We start from the raw sequence: 20,722 nt of genomic DNA on the forward strand, positions 1-20,722 counted from the left end.
TCTCAGGGCATTCTTCCTTTTTATCAAATAACATCTGGAGGGAGGTGAGCATGTTGAAAGAACGGAGCCACCTTATATGTGTTCTCATGTTTCCATGAAGGAGATGGTCAGAAGGAGCAGAGAATGTCTGCAGCTTGGTTACATCAGGCTCCCCTCCCGTAGAACCCTGGATCATTTGAGGTCCAAACACTGTAACTTTCCATCTGGTGTAGTGATATTGGATAGGAGCACAAATGCTGTGGAAAATGGGTGAGAAGATTTTCTCCCTAGCTTTTGCATCAGGGTTGTATCAGAAAATACAGTGCCTAGCACAGTCTTCTGCATATTATGTGGAACAATAATATTACTCACTTTTATGTAGCACCTTGTGAAGCTTTTTATAAAGATTAGCAGTTAACGATAATGCTGCAAGAAAGGCAGCGTAAGAATTGTTATTTCAGTTTTGTGGATGATCTGAGTGAACCTCAAAGAAGTGATGGGACGGGTTATATAGCTAGTAAGTGACGGAGCCGTATCTTCAAATTCCAAGTCTGGGGACTTTTTTCTACCCTGTGCTATGTCTCTGTGATTTTCTATTCCGCTGATATCAGAGTAGAGGGGAGGGGCAGAACTGGGTCAGTAATCACAATCCAAAATGCAGAGTGGAGGGCTGTAGACAAAAACAAGTCTTGAAATGGAAGAAAACGGGGATCAAATTCACTGGATAAGTATTTCTTCTTTTCATTTTGCCTGTGGAGACCCAGTCTGCAGCTTCCTTGCCCTCTCATTCATGATGCTCATTTTTTTAGGTCCGTAGATGCTTCAGAAGCTCAGAAAGTGCCTGGCTTTCTTTGTTTCCTCTCAGCCGATGATATTCCCGGGAGTAATGAAACTGGACTGTTTAATGATGAAACTGTCTTTGCTAAGCATAAGGTATGACTTGTTCCCTATGAAGTAAGTGGAGACTTTTTATATTTTTAATCTTGGTCATGTCTTCTCAAATGTCCAGTTTCCATATTTTCCATACCTGCATGTGCAGCCAACATCCATTGGACTGATATGCCACCAGAAAGCAGGAAAAAGTTATATGTAGGAATGTCACTAATGTGAAAATACGTTTAATAGGAATGTAAATGTATAGCCTGTATCAGATTGTGTGCGTCTTGGGGAGGGTGGTGGGGAGGAAGGGGGAGAAAAATTTTAAACTTAAAAGCATGTGGAAGTGATTATTGATAAATCAAAATAAATTAATAAAACATTTTTAAAAAAAAAAAAGAAAGAAAAGAAGCTAGAGAGAAAGGAAGAGCCCGCTGGATGGCACACATAACACTGCAAGTAGACATTATTAAAACAAATCACAAATGATATGTCTTCTTTGACATAATCCTTATTAAGAGTTCATTGCTTTACAAAAGAATTATCTCCTTTAAAAAACAATCAAAAACATAAATTCTGTACTTTGACACATCTATGATCTTTTCAGTGTATATATAGCCTTATCAGTGATGCAGATCCTACCCACCCATGCCTACTTACCTGATGTGCCTCTTGTCATTGTCATCTTATAAATCTTCCACAGGAAGAAAACCCAACCTACTTATGGCCTTCCTTCAGATCTCTTGAAATTATACGGGTACTAATTGAATGTACAAGTTGTCCATCTGTTTTCCCTTACTCTAGCCACATGATTGATCCATCTCCTTCCCAGAGAATACATCATTCTGATGATGTCTTTAATACGAATTCTAATTTGTAGTCAGTCACTAGAAATATGATCTTACCCTTCATTATGGCCTTTTATTTCTTTTTAGATGACCAAAAAATGAAATTTGTTGTAGGAGTTGGTATTCCATGATTCAAAGCCACCTTGTATCATTGAAAGAATATTGATGTTTAAAAGAAGGTTCTTTGGTTGTTAAAAAAAAATCATTTTTTTTTTCAAATTTAGCCCATTCCACTCTCTTCCTATAGCTTTTCAGGAACATGCCTTGTTTATAAAATGAGATTTCCTCTTAATTGAAATGAGGAAGGGCACATTGCTATGATATTAGACTAATGAAACCTGGGCATTCTGTGGAATTTTGAGGTGTTTTGTACCAAATCAAGTATTTAATTAATAAATTCTATATCTGGCAAAAAAAAATTATTTGGAGGGCTACCTTAATTACACTTCTACTCTCATCCTTCTTTTGGTTTAAAGTGCATGAGTGATTGATGTCCTCATTAAGTGAAAATTCTACATCAAAATGAGGTCTATTGAATCTGGCAAACTGATTGTACTTATAGTTACACTTTAGTTCCTAGACATAATAATGGTAATTTAAAAACTGCTCCCTTTGCTGTTCTGAGTTTCTCTATTTAGAACAGGATCTATCATTTAAGTGATAATAATGATGATGATAAAGCTAATAAGAGCTAGCATTTATATAGTGCTTTAAGATTTGCAAAGTACAGGAGCAGCTAGGTGGCACACTGGATAGAGCACTGGCCCTGAAGTCAGGAGGACCTGAGTTCAAATCCGGCCTCAGACCAAACACTTGACACTTAACTAACTAGCTGTGTGACCCTGGGCAAGTCACTCAACCCCAATTGCTTAAAAAAAAAAGATTTGCAAAATACTACAAATATTATCTCATGTTATCTTATTCTCACAACAATCTTAGGAGGTAGTTGCTATTATTATCCCCATTTTACAGATGAGGAAGCAGGCAGACAGCAATTAAATGACTCACTTGGGGTCAAACAGTAAGTGTCTGAGATCAGATTTGAACTTAGGTCTTCCTGACTGCAGGCCCAATAATGCTCTATTAACTGAACCACCTAACTGCCTCTTGGCCTCAGGGATGCAAAGATGACTCTAAGAATAACCTCTGGCATTTATACAGTGCTTTAAAGGTCAACAAAGTTTAATTATCTGGAAATTTCAATTCTGTAGACTTTTCCCCCAGTGACACTCATTAAATGAAACATTATTGTACTGTCATGGAACCTCATAGTAATATTAGTTCTGAGTATAATAATAATATTGAGATTAGAAAGACAACCTCATTGCAAATATGTCTTTGATCTAATAAGATCCTATTTAGAAAGACCAAGGTCTTCTGCTGCATCTCAGGCCATCTCCAGTTGTCTTGACTTTTGCCTTGCCAATTGACTTTGATGACTGGATGAGAGAATGAGGTTGACAACTTTGTGCAGCTCTGCCTCCCTCAAATCCAATTCATGTGCAAGTCAAGACATCACCCATTAGATGTCATTGGTCACCTTTGAGGACAAAGGATGAGCAACAACAGTGTGTAAAGAGTGCCTAAAGTAGGCACTATATATGCTCATTCTCTTCTCTTCTCTTTCCCTCTGAGACATAGGGACTAGAGACTTGTGATGTCATTGGCATAGGGAGCTCCCAGGTGAGGAAACTCCTAAGAATGCATGCTACTTATAGTCTCAGAGAGCTGTCCAGAGTGGCCGAGAGCCTAGATAATTTGCTGAGGGCCACATGACCTCAGGACTTGGATTCAGGTCTTCCTTGCTCCAAGTCAGGCTTTCTTCTCTATACTTCTCAGCCCCTCCATCTTTGATTAGGATAGCTGACTTAGGGAAGGCAGCCAGAGTATAGAAAGCTCAAGGAATTATTGAGTAGGGTTGTTGATTCACTGAGACCATCTTGGTTCAGCAGCAGTGTTCCTTGCTCCTAGGTCACTTGTGTGGGACACATCATTGGAGCTGTGGTCACAGATACCCCAGAACATGCACAGAGGGCAGCTCAAGCAGTGAAAATTACCTATGAGGAACTTCCAGCCATTATCACAATTGAGGTGACTGATGCTCGACCTTGATCTTCTCACCTTTACCCTAACATTCTCCCTCCCCCTGCTTACATTCATCAATGCCTTCCTCAGCTCTAACTGCATTCTTGTAGAGTTATTTGTTGTGCTTGAAATGCAGTGTTTAAACACTCTGCTGTGCTGTGTAACTCGCTTTGAAGAAATACAATCCCTGAGCCCTCTTCTGATTTTTATGGCCATATATCTCCCCATCTCCACCCATCTCCTGAGTGTTTCCAAATGAACCTGGGAAAGAAAAACAGCAATTGACTCCAAGAGTTTGCCCTCCTCAAGTCAGAAATGCCATCTTCTCTCTTCTTCTTCTGTTAACTCCCTGAAGATTTGGGTACCCATGCCTTATTTTTTATCATTCAGGATGCAATAAAAAACAATTCCTTCTATGGTTCAGAGCTCAAGATTGAGAAAGGAGACCTCAAAAAAGGCTTTGCTGAAGCTGATAATGTTATTTCAGGTACAGTTGTCTAATTTTTTCCCTTCATAGTGCTTGGGGAGGGTCAGGTGACAGACCTCATTTGGGAAGAAACCAAACAACAGTTTTGCATAAAGGACGCTAGTCCTTTCTGTTATTTCTAAATATCATAGAAGTTTGTTGCTGGAATGGAGCTTATCAACTATGGAGCTTATCCCCTAAATAGAGCCCATTCATAAAGATGAAAAACTGAAGAGATTGGGGAGGGAAGGGAATAAGCTTTTATTAAGTGCCTCCTATGTACTAGACACTTTGCTAAGTACTTTATATCATGTCTGCAAAACAACTCTGTGAGGTAGCTTCTACTATTATCCCCATTTTACAGTTGAGGGAACTGAGGCAGACAGAGGTTAGGTGATTTGCTCAGGGTTACATAGATATTAAGTGCCTGAAGCTAGATTTGGACTCAGGTTTTCCTGACTTCAGGTCCAGCACTCTATTCACTCTCCTACCTAGTTGCCTCTAGATTTATTAAGTATTAGATTTCTGTTTAAGTCAAACAGGATGATCTGTAATGTCCGAATCTTGGGGTATTCTGATTTCATGGTAACATTAGAATCCTTTAGTCTTGACCCATAACCGAAAAGGATGCTTTTTTTTTTAAAACTCAAGACTTAATAATAATAGCTAGAATTTACGAAGTATTTCAAAAGTATTAACTTTTATTTTCATGACAACTCTGGGAAGTAGGTGCTATTATTATCCTCACTTTATAGGTGAGGAAACAGATAGACAGAAGTTAACTGACTTGTGTTTGAGGCTGTATTTGAACTCAAGTCTTCCTAACTCCATAGCTAGTGATCTATCCACTATGCCACTTAACTGTCTTTGGCAGAACCCAGGCTACACTGACCCCAAGTAATCTTCAAGAAAGCCAACATTATCTTGAGCTCCACTAAGAAATGCATGGTGTCTCCAAAATAAGGCAATGATAATCCTTCTGATCAACCACATTTCGGGTACTTTGTTCACTTCTGGATGTCAACTTTTAGGACAGCCATTAATAAATTTGAGAGTTTGTAAAGTAACCAAGATGGTAAAGATTCTCATGTCCATACCATATGAGGATGGATTGAAGGTACTGGGGAGTGTTTAACCTGGAGAAAGGAATATTCTGGGAAGACATGCTAACTGTGTTCCAATATTAGAAGGGCCATCATATGGAAGAGGGATTAGATTTTTTCTGCTTATGAAAGTTTCAGTTTGAGTTTATTATATTCTTTAAAAGGCGATCAAATTATATGTAATAGAGATCTGAGGTTTCATGTATATAGTCCTCTCATGTATATGAAAGTATACAATATGTATATATTGAAATGCCATATTGCCTAATACCCTTTCTCCACCTTTTCAATCAACTATCTTCTCTTAACATACCCTGGGATTGCATTACCTTTCTTTGCTGTCCTATTTCACCATTGATTCACATTTAGTTTGGAATCCACTAAGACCCCCAGATCATTTTTAGACAACTTTTATCTAGCCATGTTTCACCCATTATGTTCTTTTAAAGTGTATTTTTGAAGCCAAGAATATGCCAAGCCAAGGCAACCAGATGGCATAAAAGAGTATTAGATTTGGAGTCAGGAAGACTTGAGCTCAAAGCCAGTCTTAGACACTTACTACAATGTGTGACCCTGGGCAAGTAATTTAACCTGTTTGCCTCAGTTTCCTCAACAATAAAATGGAGATGATAACAGCACCTACCTCCTAGACTTGTTGAAAGGATGAAATGGAATAATATTTGTTAAGTGCTTAGCACTTAACAAGGCACATAGTAACCAGGTCATTAATAAATGCTTTTCCTGTATTCCCCTTATTCCTATTAAATTTTTTCAGATGTGATCCAGTCTGTTCTACCCTGTTGAGAACTCTTTGAATCCTGATTCTTTCATTCATTACCTTAGTTACTAATGACTGTGTCATTGGCAAACTTAATAAGCTGGCCTCCTATGCCTTTATCCTAGCTATTGCTATAAAGCACTAAAAACACAGGGTCCCACACAGATCCCTTGGTATCTTCTTCCGAGTTAAAACAAGACCATTGATGCCTCCTCTCTGGGTCTGGATATTCAACCAGTTCTGCTCCCATCTCTCCATCCTTCACAAGAATAGCAGGAGAGAATGTCAAATGCCTTGTTAAAATCTAGGCAAATTCTATATGTAGTACTTCCCCTATTCTATTCTATAATGTAGTGGATATGGCGCTTGGCTTGGGAAAGAAAGATGCTGACTTAAACCCTGCCTCAAATACTTTCTAATTAAGTATGAACAATTTCTCTTTGGACTTCAGGTTCTTCATCTATAATTTTAATAATTACTTGAATATTAAAAGACTAACATCTCTCTCACGGGGCATTATGGAAATTGCTTGACAAACCTCAAGGAGACACATCAATGTGAGCTATTGTAATTGCCAGTTTAGTAAGCCTTCTTAAAAGTAAATATTTCTCTGACCTCACCTGTTACTGAGGTATGGATTAGGGGACAGGAAGACCTGGGTTCAATCCTATCCCATATACTTACTAATTGTGTGGTCCTGGGCAAGACATTTAAGATCTCTCAGCTAGAGTTCCTATACCATAAAATGGGGATATTAATGGCATCTATTCCACAAGGGTTTTAAAAAAATTGTTTTTTTAGGCAGTTGGGGTTAAGTGACTTGCCCAGGGTCACGCAGCTAGTAAGTGTCAAGTGTTTGGTCTGAGGCCGGATTTGAACTCAGGTCCTCCCATCTCCAGGGCTGGTACTCTATCCAACGTGCCATCTACCTGCCCATTCCATAAGGGTTTTGTGAGGCTCAAATGAGATAGTATTAGTAAAGTGCTCTGGCAATCTTAAAGCACTATAGAAATGTGAGCTACTGTTAATGCTGACGGCACGCTGGCACTTTGTGATCGTGGCCTGCTTTCTTATGCATTCACTAACCATGTGTTTAGTGACATGTCCTAGAATTTCTCTCCCTCTTTCAGGTGGCTTAAAGCCTCATACACGCTGTGGGTTAATTTGATATTCTTTATCCTACCTTGTGCGTATATTACAGTGAGTTATTGTTCTTTTAATGAGGAAGATTTTCATTGTGTTTAACCTAAATCTCTCCTAATGCAACTGAAGCCCCATTTCTTCCAACTAATAGCCAATAAATTTTTATAGCAATTTTAACTTCTTTGAAGAGCAGTTCACACAATCTTGCCGGATCCTCCCTACAGACATATAGCATAAGTGGGAGATTAGTATCCTTATTCCACAGATTTGCTGAAGGGGACACACTGGGTTTGTAGTGGACCTGGGGATAGAATAGAAGACTCTTTACTCTTGGATAGAACTGCTTGTTTTTCATATTCTCGTAGCATCATGGTACAATGGGAAGAACACAGGCTCTAGGGCACAAGGTCCTGGATACAAATTCTACTTATGATAATTACTCCTTCAATGACTTTGTTCAAATCATTTTAGCTCCCTGGGCCTCAGTTTCTCATCTGTAAAATGAAGGGATTGGATTAGATGGACTCTGAGGGCCCTTCCTACACTAGATTTATGTTCCTACTGTTTTCTAGATCTGTTACACCAATATACATTACTAAGTATGCAGAAGCTTTCTCTTTTTTCAAGGTCTGTAATCTCCTTATTAAAAAAAAAAGAAAAGCCACTTTCTCCATATGTGATAGAATTGCTGAATGTTACAGCTAAAGAGAATTTCCCTTCTTTTGATAGAGATAATGAAAATAAAAAAAGACCCAGGAAGGGGAAGCGTTTGGGCCAAGGTTATATAGCTACTGTCTGAAAAGGAGTGGAATTCAGGTCATTTGGCAAATAGCCTTTAATAATTTTTGTTGATTTCCTTTTGTCTTTTTCCAGAATCGTATAATAATCTTTAGCAAATGACCTAGTCATCATTGCTGACTGTAGTAGCAGTATACATATTGCTCTTAATTTTTTAAAATGTCATTTAAATGAGTCCATCTTCCACCCAATTATCAAATTGATTTTCCTAAAGAGCAAGGCTGACAGTGTAACCTACCTATTCAATCACCTTCAATGCCTTGAACGGTGTGCTGACAAATATTTACAACCATATCTTTAGGGAAAAAAACATATGCACCAAAACACTTTTAAATTTAATCTGCATTATTAATATTTTCTCCATCACTTTCTTAAGTATATACAAGAAACAAAATAATAAACCGAGCCCTGATTTGTAGCATTTGCTGATTTCTGAGGTGTAAATGCTCACAGTGAAAATTCAATTGCTTCCTCAATTAGACTGTGAGCTCCTTGAAAGAAGGGGCTACTTTTTTGTCTTCTCTTTGTATCTCTTAACACAGTGCCTGGCACTTAGTAGATGCTTAATAATACTGCTTGACTTGCCTTGACTTGCTATTATCACTGCTTCATTTTCAATTCATGGTCTGCTATGAATCTAAGATCTTTTTCTTATTTCCTGGTTTATACATAGTCATCCTTCAATAGGAATCAGTAAATTACGGGGTTTTTTCCTCCTTATATGGGATTCTGTTCTCCCTTGTACTACTAACATTAGATTTTCTGTGGCTTTTCCAGGAGAGCTGTATATTGGTGGGCAGGAACACTTCTACTTAGAGACTCATTGCACCATTGCTGTCCCGAAGGGTGAAGCAGGAGAGATGGAGCTCTTCGTGTCCACCCAGAACACAATGAAGACTCAGGTAACTGACTAATAATTAATGGACTAGAAAAGGGAATTTGATAGAAATATGCAAAGTGCTGAGATTCCTGTTTGCAGAGAAACTATAGAGAGGCAACAGTGAACTAAAAATCAGAGGCCCATCAATTTAGAGCTGAAAGGACCGTAGAGGCTGTCAAGTCCCCTCCCCTTCATTTTACAGAAGAGGAAAATAAAGCAGAGACTAGTAGTGAAATGACTTGCCTTGGGTCACACAGCTAGGAAGTGTCTGCCATGGGATTTGAATCCAGGCTTCCTGATTGCAAGTCCATGGTGCCTATTCACTATACCTGGATTCTTGTCCTGGCTCTGCCTCTTACTCTCTGTGTGACAGTGAGGCAAGGAATTTAGAGAAGGGATTATTGTTCAAGTATTAGTCGAACCAAATGGCCTCTAAGGTCCTTCTAGACTGATATTTTGTGATCCACCTCTTTTTGGTTAATAGTAGTCATGTTAGGGCTAGATGCAGTAGTGAATGCCAGGGGTGTGCTGGTAAATGTTAACAACTGTCCCTCCAGGAAAAACACAACCCACTTTTACCTACCTATTCAATCACCTTCAGTGCCTTGAACAGTGTGCTGACAAATATTTACAACCATATCTTCAGGAAAAAAAAGTATGCACCAACATACTTCTAAATTTAATCTGCATTATTAACATTTTCTCCATCACTTTCTTAAGTCTATGCAAGAAATAAAATAATAAACCACTTTTAGGTTTAATCTGCATTATTACTATTTTCTCCATCACTTTCTTAAGTCTTGACAATCAACAAAATAATACATCAAGCCCTGATTTATAGCTTTTGGGAATTTCTGAGGTTTAATGTTCACACCGAAAATCTAACAGCTGCTAGGTACAGGGATGGGGAACCTGTGGCCGCAAGGGCCGCATGTGGCCTTCTAGGTCCTTGGGTGCAGCCTTTTGACTGAGTGCAAGTTTTATAGAACCAACCATGATACACCTTTTGTTTGACTTGTTTTTACATAAATAAACTCTTCTGCAGAATTCCTATTTGCTCCCGTGGGGTTCGTATGTCATATTAATCTAGAGTGAGTACTTCCCTGTGCCTTGCTGGGATCTACTGATAGCTCATTAGGCACAAAATAGCCTGAGCTTGGTCTACTGCACTACAGCTGGTTTCCAGTACAAGGTGTGGTCTAGCTGAGAGAGACCTCAGCTATAGATATTTCTAGCCTTTCTCCTTGCAAATGAACAAGCTGCTGTCACCAGAACTAGCTACATGTGGGGTCTGAATCTATTGTGTCTACTAGTGCCCACTAGTGCTAGAAGGGACGTTAACTCTGAATCAGCATTCCCTCATTTTCATTCCAGAGTTTTGTGGCCAAAGTCTTGGGGGTCCCAGCAAATCGCATTGTGGTTCGAGTGAAGAGAATGGGAGGAGGTTTTGGAGGGAAGGAGACCCGGAGCATTGTATTGTCTACAGCAGTTGCTTTGGCTGCATTCAAGTAAGTTCTAAAGCCAAGAGGTTGAATGTGGGGGCACAGGGAAGCAGGAGGCTTCCTTCTGCTGTCTGGGAAGCTGGTTTCCTGGAAAAGGCTGGTATGTCTGTAAGGGTAATGGTTTCTCTCCCAGGACCGGCCACCCTGTACGTTGCATGCTGGATCGAGATGAAGACATGTTGATAACTGGTGGGAGACACCCATTTATGGCCAGATATAAGGTATTCAATTTAAAGGAACAAAGTCAGGTTCAGCCACACTGTCTAGTGATATAATTGGAAGACAGAAGTTCAGGGATGTGGTCTCATTGTGTGAATGGGGAAGGATTCCTTTGCTTAAGTTTTCCCCTCTGTGTGAGGAAGCTTGAGGAACCATAGCTAGCAATTTTGGAGTCTAGAGCAAACGTCACAAAACATATCCATGGTGAGCCACAAGAAATATGCCCTCACTTTAACTTTTTAAGAAAACTTCAGTTGGTTGGAAGAGACCCCTGGATAGGGTTGTGTAGTTGTAGATGACAGAGGTATAGCCCCCTTGATATAATAGTGGTGATGAGGAATTAGTAAGGACACAGAGAGGATGACATACCACTTGGTAGCTTCCTATTCTAATTTATTATTCTTTCTGATTAACTGATAGGTTGAGTAGTTTTTATGCTGCTATGATGCTATGCTATGCTCCCTCTAAATTTTAGTGCCCTAGGGATAAACCTAGATCACTCTACCCTAGTTGCAATTCTGATAGATATAGCACTGGATTAGGAATCAGGTGATCTGATTTTCAGTCTTACCTCTTTCACTTCCACTTTGATTTAATCCAGTAAACATTTATTAGTACCCTATTGTGTACCAAACACTGTGCTAGGTTCTGAGGATACAAAGGCAAAAATGAATCAGTCTCTGCTATCAAGGTGCTTACATGCTTGCAGTGTGACCATAGGCACATACCATACCTTAGTTTCCTCATCTGTAAAATGGAGAGGATAATAGCTACCTCAGAGTGCTATTGTGAGGATGAAGTACTGAGATGGGTATGTATGTACTTTCAAAAGGATAGAATGATGAGGCAGCTGAGTAGTGCAGTGGATACAGCACTGACCCTGGAGTCAGGAGGATCTGAGTTCAAATCTGACCCCTGATACTTGACACTTACTAGCTGTGTAATCCTGGGCAAGTCACTTACCCCAATTGCCTAGCAAAAACAAACAAACAAACAAACAAAAGACGAAAAAAGAAAGAAAGAAAAGGATAGAATGCTGTGTGAATGAGAGACTTAGTTGTGATTGCTTGGTGGCTGAATACCATGAAGAAAGATCACAGTATTACATCAGTTCCAATGTACCCTGCCGTTGGGCAGCTAGGTGGCACAGTGGGTAGAGCACTGGTCCTGAAGTCAGGAGGACCTGAGTTCAAATCCGGCCTCAGACCAAACACTTGACACTTACTAGCTGTGTGACCCTGGGCAAGTCACTTAACCCCAACTGCCTAAAAAAAAAAAAAATTAAACAATGTACCCTGCCCTTGCCATCCCTCTTTCATCCACGTTTGTCTGCTTAGGAGAGTATTTGCCCTTAGACTGAGACCTTTTCCTGGATGCCTCAGACTGATAGAATCGGGTTAGCAGAGTGTGTTCTCCTCTTTTTAGTGGATTGAATTTGACACTTTCACTTCTGAAATCTGTTGTGAAGCACTAAGTCATACCTTGCCCTTCTTTCCTTCTCCCTCCTCTTTTTCTTCTCTCCTCTTTCCTCATCCTCTTTCTTTGTTTCACCATCTTTCTGCTCCCCTACTTCTCCTTTTCTATCATGAAAGCCAGAAAGCAATTCACTTCCATTCAATAAGCATTTTACGAAGAGCCTACTGTATAGAAATCACTGCATTAGGGTGCTGAAGATTAAAAACAAACCAAAACCTAAAACAGTCTTGGAGCAGTGAATGGGTTGTGAAGTTGAGATTAGTCTCCTCCTGAACCCTGGTTGCCCTTTTAAAAAAGTTAATTTTTTCTTCTTGAAGGAAGCACCTGCTATTAGGTTCCTTCTGTTATATCCTTGGCACAGTGTTCCCTCTGTTTTTCTCCTGTGAGGCTAAAGAGAGGGAAGGGAAAGGGATGGATAGAGAGATGGAGTATGGGAAAGTACCCTGGCTGAAGTGGTCTGCGTTGTGGTTAGGTTGGCTTCATGAAGACTGGAAAGATTGTGGCCCTCGAAGTCGAACACTACAGCAATGCAGGAAATACTTTAGACCTCTCTGGGAGTGTAAGTAAGACCCGGCCTTTGGGCCATCATCCTCTCCAACTCCCCTTCCCTCACCCCCCTCCCCCAGCCAACTTCAAGTTTAATGGTGAACGTTGCTTAGCAGAATATCACCGAGTTTATACTCAGTATAGGAGTGGGCTTGGGTTGTTGAACTATGCTTGGCCTGATTCAAGTGACCTAGGCTATGATTTAGTTTTTGAGGTACCCTAAGAACCTCAACAAATCAACATTGATAAGATGGCGGCTAGTTAACAACTGTTAAGTGAACTGAGTATTTCAGAGGAAAGATACCCTGAGGGATGTTGTCTATTTTTATTGATTTGACTTAATTTGGGGGCTCATTTGATGACCAGAACCTGAATTACATCATGAATAGACCATGAATAAGCCTAGAAACCACAGCTCTGGCAGGAGAGTTCAATAATTAGTCAAAAGCCCTTAGGTCAATGAGTGGGTGGATAATGGAGGAAGCAGAGTGGGGGGAAGAATAGCAAAATGAGTATTATTGTTAAGTGTTTGATTGAGACCAAAAATATTGAGCAAGTTTGTTAGAGGTAGTATGGGCATACATAGGATGACATAACTCTCTGCTCAAGTTCTACTACAATGCCTCATCCTAAAATTCAAATGATCTTTAGGTTCTTTAAAGCTAATCCAAGAGGACACAAGCTCTGACAAGTCTTGATGAGCAGGAAAGGCTTTAAACATGAACCTAATGACAGACTGCATGTCTGTTGTCTGAAGAGCAGCCTAGTTAAGTTCATGTCACCAGGTTGCCCACAGGGTAATTTTTTATTTTTAGCCACACCAGCTCTCATGTATCATCTATTAAGTTAGGTGGTGAAGTAGGTAGAGTGCTGGACCTGCAGTCAGGAAATACAAAGTTCAAATCCTGCCCCAGACACTTAATAGCTGTGTAACCTGGGGCAATTCACTTAAGTTTTGTCCACCTCAGTTTCCTCATCTGTAAAATGAGGGGGTTGGATTTGATGGCCTTTAAGATTGCTTTGAGCTCTAAATCTGTGATCCTATAATTCCATAACCAGTAAACTCAGTGTTTTCAAAGATGTTCGTATGCCTCATACTTAAAGCCTGGTACATTGTTTAAGTTGGACAGGATAAATCTTTGGAGACAGCCATTAAAAATGATGGATTATTTATTCCTTTTTGTACTCCTTTTCCTTAGATCATGGAGAGAGCTTTATTTCATATGGACAACTGCTATAAGATCCCCAACATCCGGGGTACTGGCCGACTATGCAAGACCAACCTGCCTTCCAACACAGCCTTCAGGGGTTTTGGGGGGCCCCAGGGGATGTTCATTGCTGAGTACTGGATGAGTGAAGTTGCCCTAACCTGTAGACTTCCAGCCGAGGAAGTAAGAACCAAGATTAGTGTTGCTGGCTAAAATATTGGGTTGTCCTGCTCAGGATACATTAACCTGTCTCCAGGAGCAGTGTTACGGTTGGGTTGGAGCCTCCGAGTACCTCACCACCCACAAACTCTCTGTCTTTGTTGGGAAGGTTCGAAGGCTGAACATGTACAAGGAAGGAGACCTGACTCACTTTAACCAGAGGCTGGAGGGGTTCACTTTGCCCAGGTGCTGGGATGAATGCCTGGAAAGCTCACAGTACCATACCAGGAAGAAGGAGATTGAGAAGTTTAACAAGTAAGACCTGGGAAGAAAAGGACAGGAAACCAAGAACTTGCTACATAGAGAAGCTGGGGTGGGGGAAAGGGAAGCGACTGATACCCTTCCATTTCTGTCATGGTCATCTTTGAAATTTTCTGTAATAGTCTGAATTTTTAAACTTTTATTAAACATGTTCTAGGTACATACCAGTATACCAAACCTTGGGGGAGATACAATGACTAAATGAAGCTATGTGGTAGCCCAGAAAATATACAGTCCCTGTCCTCAAGGAGCTTACAGTCTAGTAGGGGAGATAAGACATATATACAAAAAGGATAAAGACCCACACAGGTGGATAGGATCTTTGGGAAAATGTCTCTTTTTTTCCAGGGAGAATCGTTGGAAGAAGAGAGGTTTGTGTATAATTCCTACCAAGTTTGGAATCAGCTTCACAATTCCCTTTCTGAATCAGGTAATTAAGTATCTTGTCTCTTCTCTCATATCCACTTGACTGGGACTCCTGCATTTTTATTGTTCTAGAAGCTGCTTCAGGAGGGATATCTATTTTTATTGGTGGTAGAGTTCACTGGAGAGAACAGCCCAGGATTGCTTAGACTTTTTATTATATTTGATTGATTATCTGGGTTTTAGCACCTCTTTCTCAGCTGGGGAATGTGACCGTCATTCATCAAGTGTCTGTCATGCCTGTGGCATTGAGTGAGGTACTGAGGATACCATGATGAAAATTGTAAATAAGGTACAAGGCAAAATGTAACAAGGGTAGATGAAGGATCCAGACTGAGGACTCTAAGAAATATGAAGAAGCAGAGTTCTGTTTTATCTTAAGGGAAAAGAGATGGCTTCCCAGATAATGGAGTCCTTGAACTCATCCTTGAAGGCATGGAAGTTTTCAACAGGTAGAAATGTAAAGGGAGTAGTAGGATGGCATGATGAAATGGACCATGCAAATATATAGAGGCCAGAGGGGGCAGGACAAAACTGGGAAATGCTTCATGGTCTACTCTGGCTGAAAGTTAGATGATATGAAAGGAAAAGACTGAAATAAGATAGGAAGGGTAGGTTGGAAGCCAGGTTTTCAAGGGGCCTAAATGCTAGGGTGAGGAGTTTATCCCATACATGAAGGGGAGCCAGTAAAGACTTTTGAGATGGAGAGTGACTTGATCAGTCCTGTGCATTAGAAAGATTGATTTTGGTAGCTGTGTGAAGGATTTGAGAGCAAAAAAATTGGAGGCAGGAAGACCAGCTTACCACATAGTCCAAGAGAAAGGTGATGAGAGCCCCAGCTAGGATGATGGCAGCGTAAGTTGAAAGGAAAGACAAATGTGAGATGTTGTGGAGGAAAATTGTCAAGACTTGGAAACTTATTGGATATAGAGGCTGAGGGAGAGAGAAGAATCAAAGATGAACCTAAGATTTTGAACCCAAGGGACTTAGAGAATGATATTGACAATTACTGGGAAGTTTGAAGATAGGGAAGCTTGTGGGGAGGGGGAGAATAGATGAATTCAGTCTGGAACATTCTGAGTTTGATGTTCCAGCACGATTTCAAGGTAGAGATGTTCAGTAGGATGTTGGTGATGCTGAAGTGGAGCTCTGGGAAGAGACTGGGCCTGGATATGTGGTCATCTGCAGTGATAACTGAAGCCATGAGGAAGGATGAGATTACTAAGAGAGAGAATGTAAACAGAGAAGAAAAGAAGGCTAAGGACATAGTATTTCACCTTCTAGTATTTATGGTGCTCTCCAGAAAGTATTTTGTTGGGCACTACTCCCTTCAGTCTAAGACTAAAGAAAACTTGAAGCTGAACAGGTCCCATGTGGTAATCCTGACGTGGCCTCATCTTCCTCCCACAGGCTGGAGCTCTGATACACGTATACACAGATGGTTCAGTTCTTCTTACGCATGGTGGTACTGAGATGGGCCAAGGCCTTCACACCAAGATGATCCAAGTAAGTAGCCTAAATGAACACAACAGTAACAGGAGAATACTTTGTGGGGGAAATACTCTCAGCACAAGGAGTTTTCTCTAGAAAGGCAACAATGGTATGATGGATAGATTGCCTGAACCCAAAAGACTGGGTTCAAAACCCTCCTTTGATGTTAACTAGCTCTATGACCTTGGAAATGTAATTTCAATCTTGGCATCTCAGTTTTCTCATACGTAAAATGGGGAATAATATCAGTATTGAGAGATAGCATGGCAGAGTGGCCTACTAGAGAGTCAGAAAACCTAGATTCAAGCCCCATCCTCTGACACAGGCTATAATTACTGTGTTAGCCTTAGTGATCTCTCACTGTACCCAAGTAATTCTTTAACACTATATGTTGCAGAGAACTTTCAGATTTTCATAGAGAGTGTATCTTCCCTAGTAGTTTCCTACATTGATGAAATCACAAGTCCAGACTTGCCCCTCTATCCTTGCTCCTCTACACACAAAAATATGCAGTACCTACCTTACACAGTATTGTTAATCAGATTCAAATGGGAGGAAAAGCACTATGTAACACCTTATTGTTCTATATAAATATCAGTTATTATAATTACTAGTATTCCCTGGGTGAGAAGGAGGCTGTTCAATAGAGGTACAAGGGATATACTTCATCATAGATTATCATAGGGTTAAGAACTGGAAAGGACCTTATGTATCATTTAATCCACCTCCTTAATTTTACAGATGAGTAAATGGACCTCCAGTGACCTTGAACAAAACATCTTGCTTTTCTGGGCCTCAATTTCATCATCTGAATAAATGAAGGGGTTGGATTAAATAATTTCTAAGGACTTTTGAGATTCATCAAAATTTAAATGGCTAGAGAGCCAGTCTCAGTGTCAGGAAGACCTGGGTTCAAGTCTAGACTCTCACAGCCATGGCCATCACACCTATTGGCTGTGTGACCCTGGCCAAGTCACTTAAACTATCAGTACCCCTAAGCAATTCTCTAAAACTCTGAGATGTAGAGCAGGCAGGTGCCTCATTGTATTTGTAGAAGGTGCTTCCTCTTCTGATATTCTTTATACCAATGAAATCATGGATCCAGTCTAAAAAAGGTCCTTTCCAGCTCTAACATCTAATGACCTTTCCATAAGATGTTGGCTATAGGACAGACTTACAGGAAGGGATAAGTTCCATAGGTGAATTGAACCTCAGAGGTGTTATCAAAGGTTCCTGCATGGGATGGAAGATTGGATTAGATGGATTCTATATTTTTCCCTGATAATAAGATTGAATGATTTTAAGGATTGCTAGCAATGCTTTCTAAAAATAAATATACCCGATAGCCATGGACTCCTCATTTTGCAGGTGGCCAGCAAAGCTTTGAAGATCCCCACTTCCAAGATTTTCATCAGTGAAACAAGCACCGCTACAGTTCCCAACACCTCTCCTACAGCTGCCTCTGTCAGCACTGACATCAATGGACAGGCTGTCTACGTAAGGTTCTTGTGGGGCCTTATAGGTCTCTGGTGTGGCCTATTGTTCAGGTCCAAAGCAGTCTCCTTGGGATGTCTGTGGCAGCGTTCTACTAAGGCTATTTGGTCATGAGCTGTTCTTGTTTCTCTGGTGCTATGATTAAGGAGGACCCTCATCCTCCAGACGTAAGGGCATGGGAAAAGCCACAAGGCTCATAGCTGCTTCCATTAACATCTTTGCATTTAGCTGGCAAGGTTGAAGATAGGCAAGAGGACAGGGCAGGAAAGTGGAGAGAAAATGAAGCTGTCTAGCCAAGAGATGTGATGTCTGTTCTGGGATCCTTATCATAAGAGAGCTGATTGAAATGAGGAGCTAATGATCCGAGACACAATCTTAACAGTCCCCTTAAATATGCAGCAATGAAATCAGTATTTTTAAAATCATGCAAAAGGTTTGCTCTGGCATTGAATAAGGAATCAAAATGGTACCTTTCTGAGTAACACCTACTTTCTTTGCCTGTCTTCTGTGCAGTTCCCACTTCAACTAGGATCCTTGGACTGTAGGCATCCTCCCACAGAAAAAGTCAGTGATTGCCTCTATTCTTCAGGCAACCCCAGCCTGAATCCCAGGATTCTGGGGCATTTCTATAGCTTCTGGGAAATGTTGAGCAAGGAGGGGCATAAAATTAAAATTTATATACCATTATAGGAACTTTGGGGGTAGGTGAGGAGGAGCTGGACTTGGAGTCAGGAAGACCTGGGTTCAAATCTGGCCTCAGACACTCACTAGCTGTGTGACCCTGGGCAAATCATTTTTTCCTCTGTTTGTCTCCGTGTCCTTACTGTAAAAAGAATGATTTGAAGTTGGTGATCTTCAGGATCCTTCCTAGCTCTAAATCTATGATACTATAACCAATGACCAATATGTTTGGGGGGCATGATTTTTGTATGTGCTTTTTTTTCCTTTAGGAAGCATGTAAAACCATCTTACAAAGGTTGGAACCCTTCAAAAATAAAAACCCCAATGGTTCCTGGGAAGATTGGGTAAGTGTGTATTTATTAAAGATAAACATGGTGAAACTTAGGACCTGCCCATATTTGTAGTATAAAGTGCTCAGGATCTGTGATTTCCTGCGTTTGGGAGCTCCATCCACTGGCACAGTTTATAGTTTCCTCTATGCCTTTGTAGACAGATTTTGTGAGTTTCATTTGGCCCTCAAAATCCATCCCCTGGACCAATTCTCTAGTGAAGAGCTTTGATGCTCTGACCAAGACTAGCTGTATATCAGTGCAAATATACACAGTTCATCACTGGGGCTATACTCAGTGCCTTGCCAGCTTGGTAGGACCTGCCAGAGCTTATGCCCTATTGGCCTGGCTTTCTTGAGAACCTGGATCATCTGCATACCATGAAGAGCCACTGGAGGGTATCTTTAGTAGGAAGACCTTGCAGAGTAATAGGCACTTACTAGAGGGCAGCTAGGTGACACAGTAGATAGAGTACCAGGCTTAGAGTCAGGAATACTCATCTTCCTGAGTTCAAATCTGGCCTCAGCCACTAGCTGTGTAACCCTGGCCAAGTCACTTAACCCTGTTTGCCTCAGTTTCTTCATCTGTAAAATAGCTGGAGAAGGAAATGGCAAACCACTCCAGTATCTTTGCCAAGAAAACCTTAAATGGGGTCATGAAGAGTTAGACATGACTGAAACTACTGAATAACAACATATCAGTATATGACCTGTATGACCTTGGGCAAATCACTTAATCCCTGGGCTTCATTTTCCTCATTTGTCAAATGAAGGGTTTGGACTAGATGGTTTCTAAGTTCTCTTCCAGTTGTGGAGGTCTGATATAATGATAAATATGTTATTGGAATAGAACTGAATTTTGTCAATGAATGGGAAACTAATAGAGAAAGATAAAAAATAAATAGGGAACACAAAGATTTATTTCCCTTGTTCTTGATGTCTTCCATTGAAGAGTGGCCCTAAGAAGACATCTACCAAATCATGAGCAGGGAATGTATTTTTGGTTTTGTTCTCCTTATCATTTTTTATTAAGACTTATGACAATATTGTTACCACCCCCAAGGTTTTTGGGCTTTCTGCCTAGGAAATTAATGAAACAAACCGTTCTCTTTTTTGCCTCCCACACTTCATTCCTTAATCCCTCTTTTCCCCCTTCCAGTAACCTCTTCCCCTCCAGGTCCCTATCTTTGTCTCTGATGGCTGTCAACTAATTCTCATGAGGTGTTAACTTATTAACTACCTTAATTAATTAATTAAGGAGCATCTGAATTTTAAGAGAAGATACTGGAAGGTGTAAATAAAGTGATTTGTAAATCCAGAAAGGGCTGTATAAATGTCAGCTGTTGTAATTATTATTGTTGGCTGATATTATTTCCATTCTGACCTGGATCAGGGATGTTTTGTAATAGAGTGAATGAAGCATTATGGCATGTTGTATAGAGAACGGTTGGTCCTCAGAGTTAGGAAGACCTGGGTTCAAATCCCACCTCTGACCCACACTGGCTATGTAACCCTGGGCAAAGCACTTCACCTTCAGTGTCCTAGGCAACTTTCTAAGACTTAACATATCAGAGCAGTTTCTGATCTGCATTGATAGAAAGAGTTTCCTCACCAGGAATTTACTACCTCAGGGGGCTCCACCCCAAACTCACCCCCAACAACAATGACAATAACAACAACAACAAAAATTGGTGACCAGAATTATGTGAAGGGATTGAGGATTGTGCCACATTGAGGAAACTGGGGGTTTTAGTTTTGAAAAGAAAAGTCTTGGAGATGGGATTAGGGGAGGGGAGACATGATGAATTTTTTCAAGTATTTGAAAGACTGTCACGTGGAAGAAAAATTTGTCTGGCTCTTCTTGAGCCTAGAGGACAGAATTGGGAGCAATGGATGGCATTTATAAGGAGGCAGATTT

General features: G+C 40.4%; 1 protein-coding gene across 1 annotated transcript in view; it reads left to right on the forward strand.

The window, feature by feature from the left end:
* The window catches only part of XDH (xanthine dehydrogenase), a 79,137-nt gene that overhangs the window by 44,288 nt on the left and 14,127 nt on the right, over positions 1 to 20,722 (forward strand). The window contains exons 18-30 of the mRNA XM_020972351.2: positions 789 to 912; positions 3,675 to 3,794; positions 4,179 to 4,275; positions 8,854 to 8,978; positions 10,331 to 10,464; positions 10,592 to 10,679; positions 12,626 to 12,712; positions 13,899 to 14,090; positions 14,236 to 14,381; positions 14,736 to 14,817; positions 16,221 to 16,316; positions 17,670 to 17,798; positions 18,746 to 18,820. Coding sequence (XP_020828010.1) covers positions 789 to 912; positions 3,675 to 3,794; positions 4,179 to 4,275; positions 8,854 to 8,978; positions 10,331 to 10,464; positions 10,592 to 10,679; positions 12,626 to 12,712; positions 13,899 to 14,090; positions 14,236 to 14,381; positions 14,736 to 14,817; positions 16,221 to 16,316; positions 17,670 to 17,798; positions 18,746 to 18,820 — 1,495 coding nt within the window. The remainder of the gene's footprint in view (positions 1 to 788; positions 913 to 3,674; positions 3,795 to 4,178; positions 4,276 to 8,853; positions 8,979 to 10,330; positions 10,465 to 10,591; positions 10,680 to 12,625; positions 12,713 to 13,898; positions 14,091 to 14,235; positions 14,382 to 14,735; positions 14,818 to 16,220; positions 16,317 to 17,669; positions 17,799 to 18,745; positions 18,821 to 20,722) is intronic.

This window comes from Phascolarctos cinereus, unplaced genomic scaffold (genome assembly GCF_003287225.1).
Source record: "Phascolarctos cinereus isolate Bilbo 61053 unplaced genomic scaffold, phaCin_HiC Scaffold_2;HRSCAF=192, whole genome shotgun sequence".
NCBI classification, from domain to species: Eukaryota; Metazoa; Chordata; class Mammalia; order Diprotodontia; family Phascolarctidae; genus Phascolarctos; species Phascolarctos cinereus.